General features: G+C 46.7%; 1 protein-coding gene across 1 annotated transcript; it reads right to left on the bottom strand.

Annotated features, from left to right (window-relative positions):
- Nucleotides 1–209: 209 nt before the first annotated feature.
- On the bottom strand, nt 210–25,840 carry TGFB3 (transforming growth factor, beta 3). Its single transcript, XM_006865511.1, has 7 exons — nt 24,641–25,840; nt 14,804–14,967; nt 14,143–14,272; nt 8,254–8,361; nt 6,568–6,739; nt 2,831–2,984; nt 210–1,432 (listed from the first exon to the last, which is right to left on the bottom strand). Exons 1-7 carry the CDS (start codon nt 24,990–24,992, stop codon nt 1,274–1,276), a joined length of 1,239 nt encoding a protein of 412 aa, XP_006865573.1. The 5' UTR covers nt 24,993–25,840; the 3' UTR covers nt 210–1,273.
- Between the last annotated feature and the right edge of the window lie 667 nt (nt 25,841–26,507).

Below are 26,507 nucleotides of genomic sequence, written 5' to 3'. Positions count from 1 at the left end.
AGAATAGTATCGCCCGCAGGAAGGAAGGTAGCGTGAGCATTGGTGCAGTCTTCCAGAAGGAAGAAGGTATCCCAATCTGCCCACTGCCCAGGGGATTTACACCAAGCAATGTACCCAGTGTTGGCGTAAGTCTCTGTCCAGATTCCACTGTTCTCTTGTTAGTAGATCTGGACCCACAATAAGAAAAGGATATTTACTGAATCAGACTTCACCTCAGAATACAGCTTTTACTGCTCGAGTACTCTAGAAACAATCTTCCAGAAGATGAAATGATCCAAGATTCCCCGTATTTATTTATACAAAGATTTTGAGAGTAATATTTGTATTTATCTTTATACCTCAGTCTGTGCGTCTGGGCTGAGTCAGTGTGCATCACACATGCAACTTCCCAGAATGTTTCACGCACAGCACCTGCTTCCAGGGGCGACACATGAACACACGGTCTTGGGAGATGGAAGGAGAGACCCATAATGCCCCGAGGTTGCACAGACCCACAGTCCTGATAGGCACAACTTGACCGGGAAGGTATCTAGCCAAATGTCCAAGGGGAGATACAATTGAAGAGTAAAGCGAGAAGAGGAACCCAGAAAGCAGACAGGAGGGGTAAGCCCTACCCTCTGCTCTCAGTTCAACATATCTACAGGACCCATGTGAGTTGAAGGCCCGAGAACTTCATTACCTGGATTTGCTCCCAGTAATGGCCCATGATGCTGACTGATGTAGAAAGGACAATTTGCAAAAAGAACAGTTCTATCCTTTCTCCCAGGCTGTATGAACTACAGTGCTGGGCCGCCGCAGTAACCTGTCTGAAGGAGAATTTGTATAACAGAATCCAGATTCTCTAGAGCTGATGTGAAGCAGTGATGAGCAGATCTGACCTTGGATCAGAAGTGTCTTCCAGTCTGGCCCTGTCCCAGCCATTCTCTGCCCTTATGACTCCCTACGATGTCCCAAATCCCACTGCCATAAGACATGTCCCCTCTCCATCCCTCTTCCTCCTTCTACATCCCCACTGTCTACAGCACAGAAAGTCTGTGTGACTGAAGAGTTCGACCTTCCCCTAACCAAATCCACACTTGCTTTACCACAGTGATTCTCAGAGCCAGCAAGAAAGAGAATGTTCCCAAAGGACCCTCCATCTCAGCCATTTGCCTGGAGCCGAAGGTCAGGGGCTCCGGGCGTCCAGGTAAGGTCTGTTGCTTTTGTGTTCCCCAAGGAGCGGGCAGTCAGGCAGTGGCAGTTCTCTCTCGCTCTCTCTGTCGCAGGCGGCATCTCAGCTACACTTACAGGACTTCACCACCATGTTGGAGAGTTGTTCCACCTTGGGGGTCCTTCCAACATAGTACAGGATGGTCAGGGGCTCCAGGTCCTGAGGCACACAGCAGGGTGAGGCAGATGCTTCAGGATTCAGGGTATTGTACATTCCCAGCACCTGGGAAGGGCGACATTCGAGGTTAGAAAGCCAAGTCCCACTGGGCATCTAGGAGTTCTACACATTCCGGGGGCTGCTCCAGAGACCCAGCAAGTGGGAGAATGGTCAATTGTTGTTAAGTGCTGCTGAGCTGGTTCTGACTCAGAGACCCTGCAAAGGGTTTCCAAAACTATAAATCTTTACAGGAGCAGAAAGCCTCATCTTTTTCCCGAGAATGGCCACTACTAGCTATATTTAAATGAGTAATCGTTGGAACACAGTGGGGGTGGGTGAGTGACTAGTCACTTTCATCCCCAGAGACCGACTGTAGAACATGTACACTTACTTGAGGGCTATCAGTGAAAACATATAATAGTTATTGATGTTTTAAGTATTGTCGAGTCAGTTCCAACCCATATTGATCCTATACAGGGTTTTCCAAAGAGTTGCTGGTGAGCCAGAACCACCCACCTTGCAGTTCAAATGACTTTGCAGTCTAGCGCATTAACCCACAGCACCACACCAGGAGTTTAGGCAGCCTTAAATTGATAAGAAAATTCTCCTAACCCCTACCCCTGCAAAACAGCAAAAACCAATTGGTGTCAAGTCAGTTCTTGCTCCCGGAGACCCCATGTGTGTCAGAGCAGAACTGCTCCATTCAGTTCAACGACTCTGATCTTTCAGAAGTAGATCAGAGTCGCTAACTTTTCAGTTTGTAGCTGGACAGTTACCGCTATACCATCCAGGTGTTCTCTTGACTGTTAGAAAACACTCCTACACTGAACTTAGCTGTAAACTGGTCACTTTGATGAGAAACATTCCCACTAAACATTGCTTGTCTTGTTTAGAAAGCCCTCAACAGGGTATACTGCAAATGGCCTATAAGAAAACTTGCTTCACAAACTTTGGCACTATTTTTGGTCCTCTTGAGGGAAAGACAAGGTAGTTTGAGAGAGACTGGCACTCCCTGTCTAACTCTGACTTTCTCTGACTAGTGTTTCAAATTAGCTGCTTTTACATGCTTCCTATTGGTCTTTTAGAATCACCTTCTAAATGGAATTATCCAGTTTCCCAAAGTCACAGTAGAAGCGTTTTTGCCTCAACATTCCTTGTTAACTAACCATGTACACATATCCCAAGCCCATAGCTGCAACTGGGGTACCAAGTGATAGCTAATTAATCTCCACGGTCCAAAAGCTTTGGACAAAGCAAATTTAAAGTCTTGTTGAAACTATGGAAGTGATTTTAAAGGGAAGAAGATGACCAAGTAGAGTTAGGCCAGGGTGCCAAGACCAGAGGGATTTTATTCCCTCCTGACCATCATCCACTCATTCAGCATTCAGTCCTCCATTCATTCTAAGCAGTATCCTGGGTGGCTTAGCCCCAGTGCCCCACTGGGCCCGGGGCCCTGTTCCATACCGTGCTGTGGGTTGTGTCTGTGCTTCGGAGGTATGGGCAAGGGCCTGAGCAGAAGTTGGCATAGTAACCTTTAGGTTCATGGACCCATTTCCAGCCCAGATCCTGTCGGAAGTCAATGTAGAGAGGGCGCACACAGCAGTTCTCCTCCAAGTTGCTACAACAAAAATATAGACAGAAAATAAAAATAAATAATAAAAGGAAACTACCAATACAGAGAATTTCATAAATGGACTTGGTAATTGCACTTAGGGTCCCTTCCCAGCCATGAGCAAAGGTGGCTCTAATAATGGAATCCAAGGCTCAAGTGCCTAGGACTGAAGAAATCTTAAAGGCATCTTCCTATTATGTCCTTGGGATCCTAGTTTTCAATGTAGGAACAGTCCTTTAAATTTGCATCGCCAACCTCGAGGTTCAAACCACTATAAGGTCAGTTTGAACCTCAAAAGGTTGTTGATTCAAACCTGTCAGCTGCTCCTTGGAAACCGTATGCAGAGTCATTATGAGTCAGAACCGACTCAACAGCACTTAACAACAACATAGATGCTGTGTGAGGAAGAAAAAAGAGGCAAAGATGGCCACTTGCTTCTTAAAAGCTCCTGTAAAAGGCTGAATCAAAACAGAAATGTAAAGTGATCCACATGAAACCAAGCCCTAAATGTTACTAGTCAACTCAGCTTTGGTGTGGTTGGTTTATTGTTACCTTCCTAACGACACCCAACCAGAAATGAACTCTAAATGTATGTAGCTTATAAACCATAGTAAGTAACTACTTAGCCTAAATCAAAACAAAGCGTATCTTACTATTACAATCACTATTCCCAGATCTGCTCAAATGTGACTATGTTGTTGTTGTTGTTGTTAGGTGCCATCAACTTGGTACCGACTAACAGCGACCCTATGCACAGCAGAACAAAACGCTGCCTGATCCTGGGCCAAACTCACTACTATTGCCACACCTGAGTCCATTGATGCTGCCACTTGACCAATCCATCTCGTTGGGGGTCTTCCTCTTTTTCTCTGACCCTCCACCTTACCAAACATGATATCCTTCTCCGGCGACTGGTCCCTCCTGACAGTATGTCCGAAGTATGAGAGATGAAGTTTGGCCATCTTGGCCTCCAAGGAACACTCTGCCTGCACTTCTTCCAAAACAAATCTATTGGTTCTTTTGGCAGCCCATGGCACTTTCAATATTCTCCTCCAATACCATAATTCAAATGCATCAATTCTTCTACACTCTTCCTTATTCACTGTCCAGCTTTCACATGCATATGAGGTAATTAAAAATACCATGGCTTGGGTCAGGCGCACCTTAGTCCTCAAGCTGACATCTTTGCTCTTCAGCACTTGAAAAAGGTCTTGTGCAGCAGATTTGCCTAATGTAATACGTCGTTTGATCTCTTGACTGCTGCTTCTGTGAGTGTTGATAGTTGATCCAAGAAGAATGAAGTCCTTGAGAACTTCAATCTTTTCTCCGTTGATAAGAGTGTTGTTTATTGGTCCAGTGGTGAGGATTTTTGTTTTCTTTACATTGAGATGTAATCCTTACTGAAGGCTTTGCTCTTTGATCTTCATCAGTAAATGTTTTAGGTCATCTTCACTTTCAGAGGTTGTATCATCTGCATATCACAGGTTGTTAATGAGTCTTCCTCCAATCCTGATGCCACGTTTTTCTTCATATAACCCAGCTTCTTGGATTATATTTGCTCAGCATACAGGTTGAATAAGCGTGGTGAAAGAATACAACTTTGTTGCACACTCTTTTAAATTTTAAGCCATTCAGTGTTCCCATGTTCTATTCGAACAACTGCTTCTTGGTTCATGTACAGATTCCTCATGAGTACAACTGAGTGTTCCGGACTATGAGACCCCTTCAATTCTGTTGCTGCAGAAACCCATTTAACAGTACCCCTTGCCATGTGGGCATCTAGCCTCTGCGTCAATATTTGCTGAGACCTAGATCTTGTTACTTCCAAAGGCAGCTATTGGCCAAAATCTGACTTCTTGTGGGTTCCACGGGTGAACCTATGGCAAACATTATTGGTTATCTAGCCAATAGCCATTTTTAACCTCCATCGCCCTTGCCACCTCCCACCACAAACTCTGGAAAGCCAGATGCTCACTTTCCTGGCCTTCCTTGCATGAAGGGGTAGTCCTGTGGCCCAGTAATGACCAATCAGATATAAGGAGATCTTGTGGGTTAATGCACCAGACAAAGCCGTACAAACTGCAAGGTCGGCGGTTCAAGCTCACCAGCTGTTCCTTGGAAACCCTATACAGGGTCGCTAAGGGTCGGAATCGACTCAACGGCACTTAACAACAACAACAACAATGCAGGGGCTGCAGGTAAGGTCTGCAACAGATATTTGTCTATAAAAGTAACAAATGGAAGACAGTAGCTGCTGGCTCTTCCCTTACCCTCCTCTTCCTGTCTTGAACACATAGCTGTAGCAGCCACTTATGGTCATAAGTAAGAGGCCGAAAAGCCAACATGCGAGGGATAATGGAATGTTTTCATGAACTTTTGAAGTCCCCTTGTACTCAACAGAGCAGATTGGAGGGGGGGAAATGCCTGTGTCGTCAATGGCATAATTAAACAGCAAGACCAAGCCTGAACCAACCACTATAGACTTCTTGTCTATTGTTGTGTTGTTAAGGACCATCGAGTCAGTTCCGACTCACAGAGACCCTATATAGGGTTTCTGAGGAGCGGCTGGTGAGTTTGAACTGCCAACCTTGCGGTCAAGTGCTTATCCTTAAGCACTTACTTGCAGTCTAGAGCATTCCTACCAAATCTACATGACAGTCTCAGACAATCTACATGACAGTCTCAGACAATCTACATGACAGTCTCAGACAATTGAAGGAGACCATTGTTTCTCCTAGACCTTCTGTTCCCCAGATCAACAGACCTAGTTCATTCAGTTGCTCCTTATAGGACATGATTTTCAAGTCTAAAGATTTTCCAATTCATTCTCCCCAACTCCATCATGGTCTGTTTATGTTCCTTCACTTGAAGCGTTCCCTCCTCCCATAGCCTTACAGAGTCAGTCCCCAGGTGTCCCTAAAGGCTCAGCTCAGGTTCCACAACTTTCTGAAGTCTTTCCTGTGGCTACTGATGAACTCCCTGCTTCAAATTCTGAAAGCACTGATCCTTAACCTTCTCCTGGATATAATCACTTTCTACTTTCACGTAATTTGTAAGAAGTTGAGCGGATTTTATCTCTGTGCAGCCACTACCCAAGTCTTTCTGACTTAGTTTGTTAATTTCTCTAGCTCATTTCTCCCTGCAGATGGAGACAGCCTTGTTTTCCCTCACCTAGTAGCATCCTTAAACCTTTCATAGGGAACTGAACACTTCTTTGATGGAAATTCCCGCATTAATTTCCCCTCCACCCCCCCACCCACACACCCTACAAGTACTTTATAAAACATGAAAACCACAGAGAGGTTTCAGCCAAGCCACTCCAATCCAAACTATTTTAATAGTATTCTCCTCCTTATGGAGTTTTTCTCATGTGTTTCATCCAGGCCCTTCTAGAGCTGGGCTGCAGGAAAACAGCTGGGCTCTCAGAAAACAGATTTGTAAGAGATTTAATATCTTCTTTCCTGAGATATTTCTGAACAACATCAAGGACGCTCAGTTCAGCACAGGTTAAGGCTGGGGCCTGACCCACAGCAGGTCCCAGTAGAAATTGTTTCTGGAGTTCCCAGGTCCCGTTTGGGTACAGGCTTACCGGAAGCAGTAATTAGTGTCCAGGGCCCGCTTCTTCCTCTGTGCTCCCTGGCCTGGGTTGTCGAGCCGGTGCGGGGGAATCATCATTAGGATTAGATGAGGGTTGTGGTGACCCTTCTGCTTCTTGAGGCGCCCCAGGTCCCCACGACCATGGTCATCCTCACTGTCCACACCTGCAGACGGGAAGAGAGGAGACAATCTCCTAAGGAAGGGCAGGGTACATGTGGAAATGTTGAAGGCTGCTTTCTCTTCCCTACATCGCTGCCCAGGAAAGGTATCAGAGAGGCTAGTGCAGCTCCATCCTAATGTCTAACTTCAGGATGAGGAAGACGGAGTGACTGGAGAAGCCCAAACCAAAAGTACTCAATTATCTTTACAAAGTACGACTTCCGATGCTCAGGGTCTGATCCCTGCCAGACATCTGTGTCTAAATCATCCAAGCCCTTCCTGGGAAATTTCATGGATTGGTGAAGCACAGATGGATACCTTTGGGTTATCAGTTTAGGCTTGAGACAGAATCCTGGGGTACTTTTGTCTTGTAATTAAAATTCTTCAAGACAACACAGAAATACTATCTACAATTTAAGGTGTTAATTTAATTTAGGTTGAATAGAAGCCAAGTGAACAAAACTTTGAGTAAACTGTTAACATTTGCACTGCACTTACAGATTTAAGAATGTTGTTTTAACAACATTATTTAAACTATAAATTTCAACTAAATGAAGGACAGGAGCATGAAAATTGTAATTCACATTGAGGAGGGACACGGGCCTTAGGAAGGGGCACCAAGACTCTAAGATCAACAGGAGACCTGGATCTCAAATTCTATTTTCTGAAAATGTTTATGAAGGAGATGAGCCTTCTGAAGTGGGAGAGTTTTTGCTAACCAGGGTCTGTAGATAAGAATTCTGAAGGTCTTCTGAGCCCTGGGGTCTATGTTTGTTAGCATGTAAACTCCTTGGTTTTTAGAAAATAGACTCTGAAATAGAGTTATATAGGTTATATAAATAGGTTCTAGAACTGCCCAGGGCAGAGAGCCAAGTGAGGTCTGCACCTTTGTCCAGACAAGTCTGTACAGCCTTAGACAAACCTAACTTCAGGTGTACCTCAGTTACTCAAAAGGGGAATATGACTGGTAAAAGAACTTCCCTGAAACCCAGAGATCATCTAGGCTGAAAACATACTGACAAACCAGAAAGGACTCTTAGCCATCTCAATACAAACACCATGGAAAAACACAAAGCATTCTTCCACACCCAGCTGGTTCCTGGGCAAGGTCAAGTGGACCCTGCCACATCTAGAATGGAGGGCACTCAAACTCAAGACGACATAAGTTCACTTCTTGCAGAGAAGAGCTTTCCTGGCACTGTGGTTTACATCTTGATCTCATTTAATTGGCAGAACAACCTATAAAAGAGGTTCTCTCATTCTCATTTTAAGACAATAGAGCAGGACTGGATTCCAACCTGGGCCTAACTGATTTCATTCCTCTCAATGTATTGTCTATATTATAAATTGAACTTAACATTCATAGGTTTGGGGACAAAGTAGAACTACTCAAGTCCAGAAAGAGTTGGTTATCTCTGTGAGGGAACTTGATCCCTTTTCTTGGTATCTGTCTAGTAGGAGTCTCCTGTTCTGCCTCCCTAACTCCCCATCCACCCTGCCCGATACATCCATTTATTACCTTTGAATTTGATTTCCATCACCTCATGAATGTTTTCCAGGATATCCCCATTGGGCTGAAAGGTGTGACATGGACAATGAATGCTGATTTCCAGACCTAAGTTGGACTCTGCAAAAGAAAGCGCAGTATCAGTGAGGGCATCGTTTTGCGTGATGGGGAAGTATGCCCATTCCCCATGCAAGGGTGGTCCAGGGCCTCTCCTTCCATAGGAACTGTGTCATACTGAGAGTTGCGGGATACAATGAGTGCTTCCCCAGCTCAGACTTTCACATACATGGTGCCACGTTCCATGTAGTTCTATAACATTACGAGCAATCACATGGGTGTAATAAAGGATATAACAAAGAAGAGTAGTCATGTACTTTCAAAGGATGAAAGTAGAATAAAGCTGTTACCTACTTACTAGCAAAGAATAAAGAGACAGGAAAGAAAGACAAAAAAGTCATACTACTTAAGTGTTTGTTGGGAGAGGAGATATTCGATCCAACCTACTGAGGAAGTATAAAGAGAACTGTAGGAGACCAGGGAAAGGAGGTATGTGAAGAACTTTGGGACAGAGAGGTGGTGGTCTTGTCTTGATTCAAGAGACTACAAGATGGAAAGTGGCATAGTCTGAGCAATAGGAAGAAAAGTTAGGAAACATTGCTAGAAGCAAGGTCACCTGCAAACAAGAAGCTGGATCAGTCTAGCTATCTAGACACCAGGACTTCTACACAGAAAACAATGGAAGAGATAAGATGAAAAATCCTGGTGACACTCGGCCATATTTTCCTTAAGGAGCAAAGGTATAATGAAGTAAAAATTATTTGGAGACTTATTCTATGCGGATAACCTGTTTCCTTTCATTTGTTGTGGTTGGCTGCCTGATGCAAAACAAAACAAAACAGCCCTTGATGGGAAGTTGGAAATGTGGATCATTCACAATCAGTTCTGGAAGACAGTTGTAGAGCTAGAGAGTAGACCAAAGGAAGTGACAAGGGGCCATAGCCCAGGGTCCAGATGACATGAGTTCAGAGAGACAGGCACGGGGTAGCCTGGAAGTGCCATGGTATGGTGACTGATATGCCGGTGCCAGAAGGCCAGCTCTGTTCCTTTCTCCCATTAGTCATGGGATCAGGTGTTTTGGCAACCACCATCAGGGCATTAGAGAAATTTGTAAAAGGGGTTGAGTGAAATGGGATCAGGAAAGGGGACGGGGAGGAAGAATCAGAAGTAACTGAAAAGTTTAAACTGGCTCAAGTAGTTTGGTAAGGGAAAGTTTTGTCAGTTCTGGTGAATAAGATTCAAGTAGGAGAACTCTCTTGATTTGGGGGCAGTAGCCAGCTTTGGTCAGCTATAAAAATCATTGGAGATGAATCCCTCTGGGTGAGCTGATTGATTTACTGCTCCCCTAAGGAGCCCTGGTAGTGCTGTAGAATAAGCACTGGACGGCTAATCATAAGGTCATTGGTTCAAACCCAACAGCCACTTTATAGAAAGATGAAGCTATCTGTTCCTATAAAGATTTACAGTCTCTAAACCCTCTAGTAGCATAGTTGTTATGAATCGGGCTGCTAACCTAAAGGTCAGCAGTTCAAAACTACCAGTGGTTCCACGGGAGAAAGATGAGGCGTTCTGTTCCCGTAAAGATTTACAGCCTCAGAAACCCTGTGCAGAGTCACTATGAGTCAGAACCGACTCCACGGTACTTAACAACAACAACAACAAACCCTATACAGGGTCACTATGAGTTGGAATCAACTCGACGGCAGTGAGAATGGGAGTCCACCCTACTTCTGAATGAATATCTGGCTTCCGGGACAAACAATTGGATGAGATCCATATTTATGCCCATTCCAAAGAAAGGTGACATAACAAAATATGGAAATCATCTAACAATATCATTAATTCGTAATATCATGCAAATAAAATTTTGCCAAAGATAATTTAAAAATGAATGCAACAGCACATCAACAGATGTACTACCAGGAATTCAGGCTGCATTCCGAAGAGGACATGGAAAGCGGGATTATTGCTGACATCAGACAGACGTTAGCTGAAAGCAGAGAATACCAAAAAGATGTTTCCTTGTGCTTTATTGACCATGCAAAGGCTTTTGAGTATATGGATCATAACAGTGTGAAGAATGGGTCTTCCAGAACACTGCATTGTGCTCAGGAGGAACCTGTACATAGATCAGGAGCAGTTGTTTGAACAGAACAAGTGGATATGGCTTAAAATCAGAAAAGCTGTGTGCCAGGGTTGTGTTTTTCACCATACTTATTCAACCTGTATGCTGAGCACATAATCCGAGAAGCTGGATTATATGAAGAAAAACATGGCATCAGGATTGGAGGAAGACTCATTAACAACCTGCGATATGCAGATGATACAGACTTGCTAGCTTGAAGTGAAGAGGACTTAAATACTTACTGATGAAGAACAAAGCCCACAGCCTTCAGTATGGATTGCACCTCAATGTAAAGAAAACAAAAATCCTCACAACTAGACCAATAAATATCATCATAATAAATGGAGAAAAGACTGAAATTTTCAAAGACTTGTTTTGTTTGAATCCACAATTAACACTCATGGAAGCAGCAGTCAACAAATCAAATGACATATGGCATTGGGCAAATCTGCTACACAAGACCTCTTTAAAGCGTTTAAGAGCAAAGATGTCAGCTTGACGACGAAGGTGCACCTCACCCAAGCCATGATATTTTCAATAGCCTCCTATGCAGGTGAAAGCTGGACAATGAACTTGCCCAAATAACTGGTTTCCCTACTTCTTTCTTGACCTCAGGCAGCCAGAGGGATCTTTTAAAGATGGACAACAAATCCCCATACTCCCCACTCTCAGTCCTGCTTATAGCCCACCCAGGGATTTTCCTTACAACTGGAACAAATCCAACATCCTAAAAAAAAAAAAAGACTAGAATTGATGCATTTGAGTTATGTTGTTGGAGAAGAATATTGAAAGTACCATGAACTTCCAGAAGAACAAACAAATCTTTGTTGGAAGAAGCACAGCCAGAATGTTCCTTAGAAGTCAGGATGGTGAGACTTTGTCTCTCATACTTTGGACATGTTATTAGGAGAGGTCAGTACCTGGAGAAGGACATCATGCTTGGTAAAGTGGAGGGTCTTTGAGAAAGAAAAAGACCCCAACACGACTGATTGGCACAGTGACAGCTACAGTGGGCCCAAGCATAACAGCTGTGACGATGGTGTAGTGTTTCATTCTGTTGTGCATAAGGTCACTATGAGTCAGAACGGACTTGTCAGCACCTAACAACTGGTAGTGTAGTGGTTACGAATCGGGCTGCGAACCTTAAGGTCAGCGGTTCGAAACTACCAGCCGCTCCGCGGGAGAAAGATGAGGCTTTCTACTCACGTAAGGATTTACACCCTCGGAAACCCTGTACAGGGTCGCTATGGGTCGGAACCGACTCGACGGCACTTAACAACAACAACAACAACAATAACCAGCAGGTTGCCTGAACAATAGCCCAAGGGTCTGAGGATCTGGGCCCCTCCCATGAAGAAGACTTCAAGTAGCTCTAGGTGCCTGGTACAGAGGAGGCTCTCAGATATTTGCTGAATATATCCAAGACCATACCTGTGACTCAGTTTCTTCATCAACCCACACCACTAACTCTCCATTAGAAATCCATTTCTGCCTTGTTTGGGGCATGAACTCAGAAGAATCCTTGGGCTCTGTATAGATAGATACAGGTTTGTGGTAGGATTCCCTTGTGGGAGGGAGGGGTGGGCAACATCTGCCTGAATGGGAACTGCAAGTTCCAGTGAAGTTCTAACCTCAGAATTGGCAGCATTGGGGATGGTGGGTGGGGAACCCATAGGTTTTATTACGAAATTATCTTTTTGATGTCTCAAGGAGGATGGAAATCATTCTCAATGCAAAATTCTCATTGAGTTCTGCAGCTGTGAAAATAAGAACTCCGTCAAGTGCCCATGGCTTCAAAGAAATTCAGGTGGAGCTGATCAAAATCAGACGGGGAAGTTAAGCAATTCATTTCCCTAGCCTCTCCTTTCTGTAGCCAGGTTGGGCTCTAGGCAGAGTGCTGAGTCAGAATTCCCACCAGTGCAGCTGACCGCAGATCCTGGAGGATTCTCCTAGGCTTAGTAGTAGCTCTGGGAGCCAGGTGGGGAAGCTGAGTGAGTGGTTGACAGATTTGGGATATGCACAGTCTGATACGTCTATTGATCAACTTGATGACTAATCTCATTGCCAGCGAGTCGATTCCAACTCATAGCAATCCTGTAAGACAGAGTAGAACTGCCCCACAGGGTCTCCAAAGCTGTCATTCTTTATGGAAGCTACCTCTTTCTCCCATGCAGTTGCTGGTAGGTTCCAACTGCTAACCTTTCAGTTAGCAAACACCTTAAACATTGAGCCACCTGGGGTTGGATGTCTAGCAGATCTTTCCAATTTCATGGTTTAAAACAGAGCCTGCCTCACACTTGGTCTTCTCTCGGTCTCCCCTATTCTAATAAGTGACACCACCCAGATACTCCGTCCAAACACTTAGAAGTCATCCTAGATTACCCTTGCTTCTTCTCACCCCATTATGTAATCAGTCTGACCTATCGGCTCTACCTCCATAATAATAACTCCTCCATCTATAATCTCCATTGCCACTGCCCCCACCCTAGTCTAGCCCCCATTACTCCTCTGGGCAGCTGCCATGGCCCCTCATTGCTTCTTTCTTGACCTCATGGCAGCCAGAGGGACCTTCTAAAGATGGACACCCAAGTCTCCCCACTCCCCACTCTCATCCCTGCTTATAACCCACTCAGGGATTCTCCTCACAATTGGAACAAGTCCAAAATCCTAACCACAGACTTCTTGCTGCTGCTGCCATTGAGTTGGCCCATGACTGATGGCAACCACATGCACAATGCGAAATGCTGCTTGATCTTGTATCATCTCCATGATCAGTCTTGGTTGACTGGATTGTTGGGAGTCATGGAGTTCTCACTGGCTGATTTTTGGAATTAGATCATCAGTCCTTTCTTCTTATTCTGGATGCTCTACTGAAATCTGCCTATTTTCACAGCAACAGACCAGCATCCACAGATGGATGAATGAGGTGCACTGGCCGGGAATCAAACCCAAGAATTCTACCCTTACCATGGCCTTACTGGTATCAAATCTTATGGCCCTAGATGACTCCACTTCATACCATTCTCCCCCCATCTCTTGACGCGCCAGCCCCATCACAGTCTGTTTGCTACTACTGGAACATGTTCCACCTGAGGGCCTGGCCCTTGGCGCTTCCTTTGCCTAGAATATCCTTTTTTCTGACCGTCAATCAGATCTCAACACGCCAATTTCTCCTCCAGAGAGGCCTTCTTTGGGCAAACCATCTAAGGAATGTTGGACCTCACCTAGTCATGATCACATTACCTTCTTTCTATTTTTCATATACTTATCATTATCTAAAATTCGGATTTGTTAGTTTGTTTAGTTGTTTATTATGCGTCTCTTCCACCAAAGCAAAAGCCTCATAAAATCTGGAACTTCACCTGTCTTCTTGTTTATTGTCAAATCCCCAGAGCCTGGCTTGTTGTTGTTAAATGCCATCAAGTCAGTTCCAACCCAAAGTGACCCTGTATATGGTTTCCGAAGAGTGGCTGGTGGTAGGTTTGAACCGTGAACCTTGTGGTTAGCAGTGTTTATCCAACAGCATCACATCAGGACCCATTAGAGTGAGCATTTAATACATATGAGTTGAGTGAGTTGAATGAATGAAGATTACACAGAAAGTCAGGAGCAAAACTAGGCTTTGAACACAGATCTTGTGACTACCCTAGTCCTGTCTTCTCTCTGTTTCATGAAGGACCAAGGGACCATCCAAGTGGACATCCTAAGAGCCAACCTACCTCTTCGCAGGAGCCACTCGCGCACAGTGTCAGTGACATCAAAAGACAGCCACTCAGCGGTGCCCCGCGTGGGCAGATTCTTCCCACCAATGTAGCGCTGTTTGGCGATGTGCTCATCTGGTCTAAGTATCTGCAGGGTAGAGAAAAGGGTCAGTGCCCGGGGCCAGAGCCAAGTAGGACAGGCTGTGCCAAGTACAGGAGAACAGATGAGGGGAGCAAAAGGACACCCTGAGTTTTGAATGCTGGGTTCTTCAAACATCTTCACCAGATCTCTTAATCTTCTGAATACCAGATACTGCTAGTGTTAGGTGGCATCGAATCTATTCCAGTTCACATTCCTATGTACAACAGAACAAAACACCATCTGGTCCTGTGCCAAACAGAATGGTTGTTCTGTTTGGACCCCTTGTTGCAAGTCCTGTGTCAATCCATCTCATTGAGGGTCTTCCTCCTCTTTACTGACCCTCCACTTTATCAAGCATGATGTCCTTCTCCAGGGACTGGTCCCTCCTGATAATATGTCCAAAAGGAATTACAGATACAGACACTAAAGGGAAGACTTAGAGAAGCCAGGATTCAAACCCAGGTCTGCCAAACTCTGCATGGTATGGAGGCCTGATAGAGTAAAGGAATGGGCTTTCTCTGTGTTGGGAGGACTTACCTGGAAGAGCTCGATCCTCTGCTCATTGCGCTTGGAGCTGGGATTGGGTACCCGCAGGACCCGAAATTCTGCTCGGAAAAGGTTGGTTCTATTTTTCTCCACCGAGGACACATTGAAGCGGAAAACCTTGGAAGTGATTCCTTTGGGGCAGACGGCCAGCTCATCTAGGAGGCAAGTGACAGGAGGGGCTGAGCATGTATGAAATCTATGTGGCAATGCGCTGCCAACTGACACTCTCGGTGGCCAAGGTTCCACCTATGACCTTTCTAGAAGTTGAGACCTCTGACCTAAGGGTGGAGAATCAGGGTGGCCCTGGACTCAAACACAGGCCTGAACCAGGAGCAGTAAACCCCAGGATATAATCCTAAAGGCTCAATGTAGCTGCCTCCTCTCCCATTGCCTGGACATTCAACTATTGTCCTGCCTTCCAGCCTGAAAAAAAAAAAAAAAGCCACTGAGTAGATTCCAACTCTTGGTAACTCCGTGTGCATCACAGTAGAAACGTCCTCCGTAGGGTTTTCAATGGCAGAGGCACCTCTGACAGGACTTGACCCTCCATTTCTGTTCGCAGCTGAGCACGTCAACTGTTTGCTACTCCTGGCTGTTCTGATGCTTTTAGGAAACAAGGTTTTTCCGATGAGCTCAGCAATTCCCCTTCCCCAGTTGTTTAATCACAATGTAGCTAGTTGGGTCTTCCATGCCTTTGTTCATTTCATACATTTATTCACTGATCCAACGTGCACTGAGCTTAAACGCTGGAAAGCAAAGATGCATAGACACAGCTCCTGCTAGCAAGAAGATGCATACCTAGGGGATGTCAGTGCTAGATGGACCCAAATAACAGGCCCAGAGGGAAAGTGTTGGGAGCCATTAGAGAGGCCCAGAACGTGCTGTAGGAGACCAGAGGCAGGAGAGCAGGGACCAGGAGATACTTGTGGATACATTTCAGGAGATACATTTCATCTGGGCTCTGCAGGAAGGTAGGGTTTGAAGTTACAGAAGAGAGATTTCACCTGGAAGGACTATTGAGCCTGAAGGCTGAGAGGGGAAGAAATGCAAGTGGGTAAGAGGAACTGACCGCAGGAAACCAGAACCTGGTGAGAAGTCAAGACCTTCTACTGGGATTCTCCTGTGGGAAGGCTGAAATGTCAGAATAAAGGGTTAGATTTGATCCCATTCACAATAAATAGGGAGCCACAGAAAGTCTTTGAGCAGTAGAGTGGTATAATCGGCATTGTATTTTCAACCTACCAAGGCAGCATTCATACCTGAGTCCAGCAGGTCCACAGGTGTTTCCTCAGACCACGTCTGCCTGTCACCCTCACCTGCTCTTTAAGGGTATCTTTCTCTGACAGCATGTGCTATGTCAGCCCCATTGACCTCCCTGCCCCCTCATCCCATCTGCGAGACAGAAGGTAGCAAGTGCTCTCCCAGTCACAGCAAAGCAAGAGCCTGGCTTTCCTCGGCTTCTCTAAACATGCTTGACATCCCGAGGGTGCTTGACATCCCGAGGGTCCGAGCAGCATTAACACCCAGAGAAGAACTCCGCACAAATGGTAACAACAGCCAGAAGGTGAAATTCAAGCTCAGAGACCCAGATTCCACACATAATGGACATGGCTGGAATGAGTTCCTAATCACCCGGAGGGGTGGTTGAGGAAGTCACGGACAAGGCGGGAAGGATCAGAGGCCTGGAAACAAGCAAATGCGCTACTGATCTTCAGGAAAGGGTGAGTGGGTGCTTCTGGAAATTGCCATCTGGTAGACCTGACATGGGATCGTAGAAAATTAATGGAACAGATGTTAGGAAAACAAATGTGTGAGTACTGGTTAATGAGGCCCTGATTAATCATTGGCTTTGAAAGAACAAATTCTGCCAACTATCCTCCAAAGCATTTCAGATGGCAATAGAACAAGGAGGCGGTGATAGAGATTTAATTTATAAGCTTGTTGTTGTGAAGTGCCGTTGAATCAGTTCCGACCCATAGCGACCTGTATAGGGTTTCCGAGGAGCAGCTGGTGAGCTTGAACCACTGACCTTGCAGTTCAAATAGCTTTGCAGTCTGATGCATTAGCCCACAGTACCACACACATGTGGAATCTGACAAAACGTAGGTACTGAGATACTTGAGTTGTGAAGGAGGATCATCAACAGCATGGCTTCGGTTCTGATAGTGCCTCCAGTACCTGGGGGTGCAAGTGCAATGTGTGGGCTGCTCTAAAAAGGGGAATGGAAGGTGGCACGTGCAGCAAGGAGAGTCAGAGAGCTCAAGGAGATGGGAAGCTGAGTAGATGGGGCGGGGTTGGGGTCATGAGCTAAGAGTCCTCAGGACGCCATAGGATGTGAGCATCCCTCCTTGGTTTTTTCCAAACCACAGATCAAATATCTGTCCCTAATGTATCTGTGGCGTCCTGGTGTGGTACTGTAGGATAAGCACTGGACTACTAAGCATAACGTAGGTGGTTCAAACCCACCAGCTGCTCCTGTTGTGGGAATTTCTAAGGGACTTCAAGAAGGAAGTGGGAAGGGTCATTTTTTTATCACCAGGATCTAGAGATTGACAGAATGAGGAAGGGCATGGGGGTCATTTAGAATAACCCTCTTCAGATGAAGAAACAAAGACCCAGACCCAGAGAAGTCTTGGCCAGGCTCACCTAGTGAGTGAGTTAGCACTAGCAAGCAAATCTAGACACAACAATCAGTGTTTAAAAAGAAGTGCCCAAGAGAGAAAAGAAAATGCCCGTGTGTGTAATCTTCTCGGCCATTAAATGATGATGACGTTGGAAATCACCAGCAAAACAAGCCAGAGTGGAAATAATTAAACGAAATATAATGATGCCACCTCGGAGTCCTGGTGTGGCACTGTGGGTTAATGCACCAGACTGCAAAGTTGCTTTGAACCTCAAGGTCGGTGGTTCAAGTTCACCAGCCACTCCTTAAAAACCCTAGACAGCATTGCTATGGGCGGGAACCGATTCAACAGCACTTCACAACAATGATGCCATCTTATATTTTTATAGTGCTAACCAATCTTGAGGATAAGCACTGGACCATAAGATTAGTTTGAACCACAAGGTCAGTCAGTGGTTCAAACTCATCAACCACTCCTTGGAAACCCTATGCAGGGTCGCTATGAGTCGGAACCGACTCTACAGCACTTAATAACAACCACCATTTTATCAATGAAAAGATTTTCCTAAGGTTATTGGGTGAGATTTGAAGTCAGGTCTTCAGAATTCACCTTCCTTGTGAAAGCAGATATTCTGGAAGGGTACATTCCCGTACAGAGATGTTGTTGTGAAGTGTCATCCAGTCAGTTCTGACTCCCAGTGACCTTGTATAGGGTTTCGGGGGCTTTTAAAATCTTTCTCCCATGGAGAGGATGATGGGCTCTACCCACAGATTGTTGTGGGGTTTTTTTGTTTTTTTTTTGCATTCCAGTGCTTATCCTATGGAGCCACCATGCTCCCAGTAAAGGGGTGGTGGTGGTGGTATACTGTGGCGTCGGTTCCGACTCATAGCGAGTCTGGCTAGGGTTGCCAAGGCTGTAAATCTTACAGGAGCAGAAAGCCTCATCTTTCTCCCGCAGAACGGCTGGCAATTTTGAACTTCTGACTTTGAGGTTAGCAGCCTAACTCGTAACCAATACGCTACCAGATCTCCTTAGTAAAGGGGTTGTTGTTAAGTGCCGTCGAGTCGATTCCTACCCATAACGACCCTGTATAGGGTTTCCAAGGAGCAGCTGGTGAGCTTGAACCACTCACCTTGCAGTATTTGTACAGAATGTTGTTGTTGTTAAGTGCCGTTGAGTCGGTTCCGACCCATAGCGACCCTGTACAGGGTTTGTACAGAATAGTGATGGAAAAACCATGGAATAGCACACCATATTTCCTTCAACTGACTGGGCTCTTAGGAGTACCTATGTTTATATACAGGTAGTCCCCAAATACCTGATTACCTGACTGATTTAAGGGCAACACCAACTTGCCATTTATCATTGTTGTTGTTAAGTGCCATTGAGTTGGTTCTGATCATGTATAGATAGGGTTTCCAAGGAGCGGCTGGGGAGTTTGAACTGCCGCCCTGTGATTCAAAACTATCTTGCAGTCCAGCGCATTTACCGCAAGTGTCATCCCAGGACTCCTAGCTTGCCCTTTTTAAAAAAAAAAAGAAAAAGTTTTATTGTGAATTATGTGATAGTTTACATGGGAGAACATTAGTTTTACATTCATCCTATCATATATCGTTTCATTGCCATGGTTACAATCCCCTTCATGCATCATCAACCAACCAAAGGGTATACCCTGTAAGCCTGCCCCCCCCACCAGCCCCACCCACCTGGTCATCAGCACACAGCCCCTCTCCCTCTCTGGATCTAAAGTCCCCAGCCACTCCATCTCTCCACATCATTGTCTCTGCCTCCATCCCTGGCATCACTGCTACTCTGGGTAGGGTCCCGCGCTCCCCTCTTCTTCCTTGATGGTCCCAGGGACCTCCGCTCCTAGACTGCAAAGTTAATCACTCCCCTCATTGCTACAAATGTCTACCTTTACATTTCCAAACCTCACAATCAGTCCTGATAACAATTATTCACTATTGTATCACAAGAGACCTATCCGCATTTCCTTTCATCAGCCCCACCTAGACAGATTGGATTCTACTCAGTGGAGATTCTATCTTCCTCCAGGCCCTCTGGATCTAGGTTCTCTCTTGAAAGCTTGTAAGCCAGTCACTTCTTGCCTTTGTAGCCCTCCTCCCCCCATTTTGGGTAGCCAATGTCCAAGTTGCCCATCCTTGTCTAACTTGCCCTTTAATGTTATGTAAATTTAGGAAAGGATTGAGCCAAACCCTAATCACAAATTCTTCACGTGCAGCTTTTAAATCATCGAAAAGGCTAAGTCGTTTCTTGTACCAAATTAAAACTAAATGAAAACCATTTGCACCTGTTCTGACTCACCTACAAATTCTCAACGCCATAGAAATGATCTTGTTCAAAATCCAGGACTGCCTATGCCGGCACCGTCTCAGCGAGGAGACTGGCTGCTGGTTTCAGTGGTACGGCGACACAGATCAGTGTGGCAGTACGTTGCCACCATAGCTGTACACTGTGAGGTACATATGATGCCTGGGCCCACTGCCCAGAGACTCTGACAACATTGCAGTGAGTGGATCCCCCACTTTATTTCATTAAAAGCTCTCCAGATGATTCTAATGTGACGTCAAGGTTGAGAACCACAGTTTATTGTGTTCTGCAACAGAAACCATGGCTTCCAGATGTTCTGGAAGTTTGAAAACCCACTGCTTTCATGGTGTAATCTTTAAATGGGTTAGCCATTAAATGCATCAGGCATGTTGCTTGACCGATATAGCATTTTAAAAAAATATATTTAAGCACATGTTAAAAATTGAGAGATTTCATAGAAAGACCCAGATTTTCTGCTTTTTTTTTTTTTTTTTTTTTAGAAATGGCAAATTTCAGTGCAGCCAAGAAGACCCTGGGCAATGCAAACAGTTAAGACAGCCAGGTGTTACCGAAAGGTTGGGAGTTTGAATTCATCCACAGACACCATGAAAGAAAGGCCTGGCTACTTCTGAAAAGAGCAGTAACTGAAAATCCTATGGAACACAGTTCTACTCTGACACATATGAGTCACTGGGAATTGGGGTTGAATTGATGGCAACTGGTTAGGTAAGCTGGACCCACCTCCCTGAATGCCGTAATTGGCGGGAGCAGAATGATAGCTGCTCTCTTTTAATGGGTCATGTGCACACCAGGTCCCTCTCCCCCATCCTCTCCACGACAGTGTCCCTGCTCGTCATCGTGATGTCCTGTTGGGCTTTTCTTTTAGATCATTCAGATCATCTGTCTCAAAGGAAAGGTTTTGCCCTAGATCGCTGAATCTTAAGTGTGCTCCAGAATCAGTAGGAAGCTTGTTGAAAATACAGATTCCCCAAGACCCTAGTCTCAGAGATTTAAGTGTGGACAAGGCCCAGGAATCTGCAATTTTACATCCATACAGCTGTTGGACGGTACTTGGAGAAACACTGACCTAGTGTTTGGCGAGCGCTGGGGCTCAGAGCAAATGAGTTCTTTCAATAGGAAAGTTCTTTTCATTTCCAGAATGAGTAAAAGCTGAATTCAGCAGCCAGAAGAAAAAGGTTAACAGTTTTCTCTTTGCTCAGGAGCTCTGGGTTTGTGGTTGTTTTAGTATTGCCCTTTGCTGACAACAGTCTCCCACCAGACACAGATCATCACAAGCCAGAAGATAAAACAAACGTCTACACTGACGATGTGTTGATAGCAAGGGTGGCACAAAGACTGCAAAAGCTGTGCCCTTCCCCACCACAGGGGTCAGATAAGCTTCTCACGTCCTGATAGTAAAATCCTGGCGGTTCGGAAAAGGGGTCACAAGGTTGTGTCCTGACGCCCCAGCAAAACTGCGTGCAGTTCTTTCAACTGAAAGGGAGCGTCTCTCTGATCCTACAGATGAGGAAAGTGAGGTTCAGAGAAGTGATTTTTCCAAATGGTTACCATGCTTGGCTGCTAACCAAAAGGTTGGAAGTTCAAACCCACCCAGAGGTGCCTTGGAAGAAAGGCTTTGTAATCTACTTCCAAAAACTCAGCCATTGAAAATCCTATGGTAAGTTCTACTGTAGTACACATGGGATCATACTATGAGTCAAAATTGACTCGAGGGCAGCTACTTTCATTTTTACAGTAGTTGCTTAATGTGCTAGAGGCTCTTCATTATATCAATAAAGAAAACTCTTTACCTGAATTAGAGGGAAGTTGTGGTAATATACATCACTTGGATAAAGACAGGCAGAGCTAAGAAAAAACAAATCCAATGATCTCTGTGTACTCTCCACCTGCTTGATCCAACATGTGATTCATTTACATTAGTCTCCTATTGGTGCCTAAAGGTTAAAAGTAAAACGTGAGATGCATGTTTTCCATATACAAGTACTTAGCAACACGAGTCTTCCATATCAAATGTCTAGGTTAGAGTCCTTGCTCTGTTTGGGTAAATGACATAATCGAAACATATCAGTCTCCTCCGTAAAATAGAAAAACAAAGATCCCCCTAAAGATCCCTCTATGACAGGGCATTGATGGCTCAGTGGTAGGATTCTCACCATCCATGTAGGAGATGTGGGTTCACTTCCGAACCAATGCACCTTCTGTGCAGCCACAGGAGGTGGGTGTGTTGCTATGATGCATAACAGGCTTCAGGAAAGCTTCCAGACTAAGACAGTAGGAAGGTCTGGCAATCTACTTCGAAAAAGCAGTGAGAACCCTGTGGATCACAATGGAACAGACCCTGCAGTACTTCTCTCTGTTGTGCATGGGGTCACTGTGAGTTGCGGGCCGACTTGATAGAAGCAGCAACAGCATGTGACAAATAGGGGGCCAGTGACTGGGCCCTGTTCTCTGTGCTCTCACCCTGGTGCCCTTTGTCTTGCTCCTCTGCAAACTATTCTTTCCAGTGCTTTAACTCTCCTGGTCCCAGTTCCTGGTGGCTGGAAGGGATGAAACAGGGAAGTGAACATGGCCTCATCTTCTCCCTAGCAGGAGCTCTGCCATCGAGACCCTGTCCGTGGCCCACACAGGCCCAGAGCCACTCCTGTGCTAACATGTTAAGGACAAGTTTTCCTCACACCGCGCCTCTGATGAGGACTATCAGCATCTACCCGATGCCTTCTTTATAATTACTGTGCCTGTGTGCCCACCTTTCCAGGGCTGGCTCAGCACCTGACCAGCTGCAGGGCGGGTCCAGGCCGCGGTCTGCTCAGCCTCTGTGTCACCTCCAACAGCTGCAGAGTCTGGCTCTGCTTCCTGTCTGCACCTGTGAACCACTGTTGCCTCGCCCAAGTCCCACTGGGTGCTGACCCCTCAGTGCTGGCCCATTTGTAGTATCCTGCACAGTATTCTGCTAACTGTGTCGCATTTGCCTGGTCCCTGCCCCATACCACAAAGACATCCACACCTGCTGCAGTTGCAAAGTCCTGGTGCTGTAGCCTGGGAGCTGGCCAGCATCTGCATGGCTCGGCCCTGGCTTGCCCCAGGGTTGTCCACTGAGTGCAGATACAAAATCCATGTCTGTCTTAATTCATTCTCTGTTCAGGGTCCAGGTAATGGGCCCTCATGACCCAGGCTCACTCCTTACTGGGACTCCTCCTGCCCTTCTCAGACCTCTCCTGCTGGCCTCAACTTTCTAGCTTCATCTGGCATGCATGCCCACTTTGTGGGTGCCCAGAGAACTGGGGACTCAACCATCTAGCAGCTGGGTACCTTTGAGAACCATGGGCCCCTGGTCCCTCCTGAGCCAACCTCACCCAGAGGACCCTGGGCAGGGAGCACTCACTCTGTCCTGGACTCCCGGCCTCCACGCTACACAGCAGCCACATCCGAAGGAAGGGCGCTCCAGGCAGCCACAGGAAACGGGTGTGGAAACCCCTCTCCAGTATCCACAGACTCCAAACGAGGCTTTCCCACCTTCAGCTCAACCCATCAGCCACCCACTCCTTTCTGTCTTCTCTCTAGCTGGGTACTTTTCAGCGCCTGCTGTTTGCCCCACAGATTGGCTTCACCTTGCCACCTGCCAGCTACACCCTACTCCCCACCTCCACTCCATCACTGCCCAGCTCCCAGGTGGGCCGGGAGTTGAGGTAGTTAGTGCAGTGAGGACACCTGCTGGTAGGAAAAGCAAACAGAGCCGCTCCCAGAGTCCCTGGCCCACGAGTGACTCGCATTCTTACTTCCTGGGCTGTCAGTTTCTCAACATCTGCCAGATTTCTCTCTCTCGTATTGGGGTTTTTCAAATCCCCGTTCAGTAAACACACATGACTTCCACACGTGTACAAACACACACACACACATCTCACCCAGCAGCCTCCTAGCTTCTTCACACAGACAGGGGAGCCCCCTGGAAGGACATGCTCCCAGACACACATGCCCTCTGCACCCTCAGCCACACCTCCACCCACACCCGCCACCACTCTGACAGACACAAAAGGGCTGGCAGTTCTCCTCCGCATGTCTACAACCACAGTCCTGCTTCCCCCATCCATGGGCCTGCAAGAGACCCATTTTGAGCACTGTAACCCTGTAACACTGTAACCTGTGAACGTACACATATGCCATCCTCACATGCGCATAGAACCCCGGGTGTGGGGTTAACTGAATGGCCCAGACAGTCAGAAGCTATGCCTTGCCTGGGGCTTCACCAAGCACTCCAAGAAAGAAAGATGTGGCAGTCTGCTTACAGCCTTGGAAACCTTATGGGCAGTCCACCCCATCGTATAGGGTCACTAGGAGTCCGAATTGACTCCATAGCAGCTAGTCGGGTATTTCTCAAGAACTGGAAAAACTGAACTGGACACGTGTCCTAGTGAGTTGTGTAAAGTGAAAGGAGACCCACATCTCCAGACTCATAGAACTCGGAGGGCTGGAGAGAGGGCTAGCCCTGCCCCTTTAGGCACCCATATGCTTGCAGTTACCTATGTGGATACATGTGCAAGAGCACATATGTTTCCCTGGGCAGCACAATGCAATTCCAAATTAAAATCAGTCAAGGACGTGGTGTGACTTCAGCAAGCTGCTGGCTTCCAGGGTTCCTGGCCTCCCAGAAGTGTCCAGCTCTAAGTAGACTGGCTCTGTCTCCCTCCCCACCCACTTATCCAGCCCCAACTGCACATCACACCTCGTGAGCTTCTGGAGCTGGTGAACCCAAGAGCACCCTGCTATGTGGCCACCACTAGGCCCCCCCCTTCGGAGTTCTCCTCTCCAGATCAGACCCTCCAGAGAAGACACCCCAGCCAGAAGTGGGACTTACTGTGCTCCGCCAGCCCCTGGATCATGTCGAATTTATGGATTTCTTTGGCATAGTATTCCGACTCGCTGTTTTCCTGAGTGCAGCCTTCCTCCCTCTCCCCCTGCATCTCCTCCAGCAGTTCCCGGGTGCTATTGTAAAGGGCCAGAACCTGGTAGGGGACATGGGTCATCACCGATGGCTCAGGGGGACTGGTGAGCCTGAGCTTGCTCAAGATCTGTCCCCTAATGGCTTCCACCCTCTTCTTCTTGATGTGGCCAAAGTCCAAGGTGGTGCAAGTGGAGAGGGAGAGGCTGACCGTGGCAAAGTTCAGCAGGGCGAGGACCACCAGAGCCCTTTGCAAGTGCATCTTCATATGCGAGCCGGAAAGAAAGGCTGGGGGGCTGTGAGGCCTGCCTTGGAGCAGACCCCAGTAGACGTGCAGAAGGAGGGAGGAAAACCAGGCGGCCTCCCCAGTTCCCGAAGACTGTGAGGCTTGGCAAGAAGGTGCAGGAACTCACTGCACTGCGAGAGCTTCAGGACTTCCAGGAAGCGCTGGCACCCCTACGGATGAAGAAGCGGACTGTGTGCCTTGTAGCGCTGGGATCCTTCTCCATGTGTCTAAACAGGTTCTGCTGGGCTCTGACTCCCAGCAGGCCAGGTGGAGGGCAAGCAGAGGGCTGGGAGGGGTGGCAAGGCAGCTGGGAGTGGGAAGGGAGCTGGAGGTTTTCCTTAGGTAAAAATAAATAAGAGTGGATATCTGATATTGCCAAACGCAGCTTGGCGATGGGGAGAAAGTTGGTATTTTAAAGCAGCAGCAGAAGGTCCACGTCTGGGATCCCCAAATCCAAATCCTTGCCTTACCCTGAAGGAGAATAAGAAAGAAGGATGGAAAAAGAAAGGAGGAAGAAAAAAAAAGTCAGATCACCAGTAAGTAGGTGGGGAGAGGCAGGGCTGGGCAGCTGCTGGCCCAGCTAAAGGAGGGGGCAGCGCAGGACACACTTGTCTCCCCGGCACCCCATCATGCTTTCTCTTTTGTTTACACTTCCTGGGGGCTTTCTAAATGACTGTTCACGTTGCCTCTGGTCTTCATTGGCTGGAATGTAGGGGTATGCGCAATTAGAAGGCACGGAGGACAAGCCCCTGGAAAGCAGCCCCAATAATCCACTTGGACGCGAGGGTCACCAGCATCTCGGTTTGTCTTCCCCCTCAGCCATTGCTCCTCTTTTTTTAAAAAAAAAAAAGGAAAAAAGAAAAAAGAAGGCAGTTCACTGCACGCCTGTTCCGGAAAGCTGTTAATCCTTTTTTCTCAGGCTTCTTCCCCTATCTCTCGCCTCTGTCTCGCTTATTCCCTTGGACTTGGCTGGCTACTTCCCTCCCTTTCTTTCCCTCTTGCTTCTCTTCTCTTCTCTCTCTCTCTCTCTCTCTCTCTCTCTCTCTCTCTCTCTCTCTCTCACACACACACACACACACACACACACACACACAGGAACGCGCACACACACACTGCTTTCTCTATTTCTCTCTGCTGAAATTTTATACCTCCCTCCCATGACGTCTCGGGCCTGGGGTGGGGGAGGGAGGGACCAGCGCACGCAGCCTCCTTTGCTGCCCGATTTTAATGTTTTAAACAGGCACAGAAAAAAACCGAGCCCGGTTGAAAAATGCTTTGCGAGTCCTTGCGTTCGAGGTGGTAACGGAACTTTTCCCCCCTCTTGGAGTCCCTCCGGCTACACGTTGACTGTTTTTCTGGAAAGTTACTCCGATGAGCCCCCTCCCTTCTGCTCCCCAGGCTGCAGCGCCCTCTTGCCAGCTGTCAGTCCGTCCTCCCCTCCCTGCCCCCAGGGCCCGGGTGCCAGGCCGGACACTGGGCAGGGCCGGGAGGGAGAGC

Source organism: Chrysochloris asiatica, unplaced genomic scaffold, assembly GCF_000296735.1.
Source record: "Chrysochloris asiatica unplaced genomic scaffold, ChrAsi1.0 scaffold00079, whole genome shotgun sequence".
NCBI lineage: Eukaryota > Metazoa > Chordata > Mammalia > Afrosoricida > Chrysochloridae > Chrysochloris > Chrysochloris asiatica.
Note: the sequence above shows the minus strand (reverse complement) of the source record. Positions and strands in the feature narration are given on the sequence as shown.

Coding starts and splice junctions, on each gene's coding strand:
- TGFB3 (XM_006865511.1), bottom strand. CDS start 24,992: ATGAAGATGCACTTGCAAAGGGCTCTGGTGGTCCTCGCCCTGCTGAAC. Junction 14,273..14,803: donor AGAGGATCGAGCTCTTCCAG/GTAAGTCCTCCC, acceptor TCTACCCTGCAG/ATACTTAGACCAGATGAGCA. Junction 1,433..2,830: donor CAGACACAACCCACAGCACG/GTATGGAACAGG, acceptor CGCCCTTCCCAG/GTGCTGGGAATGTACAATAC.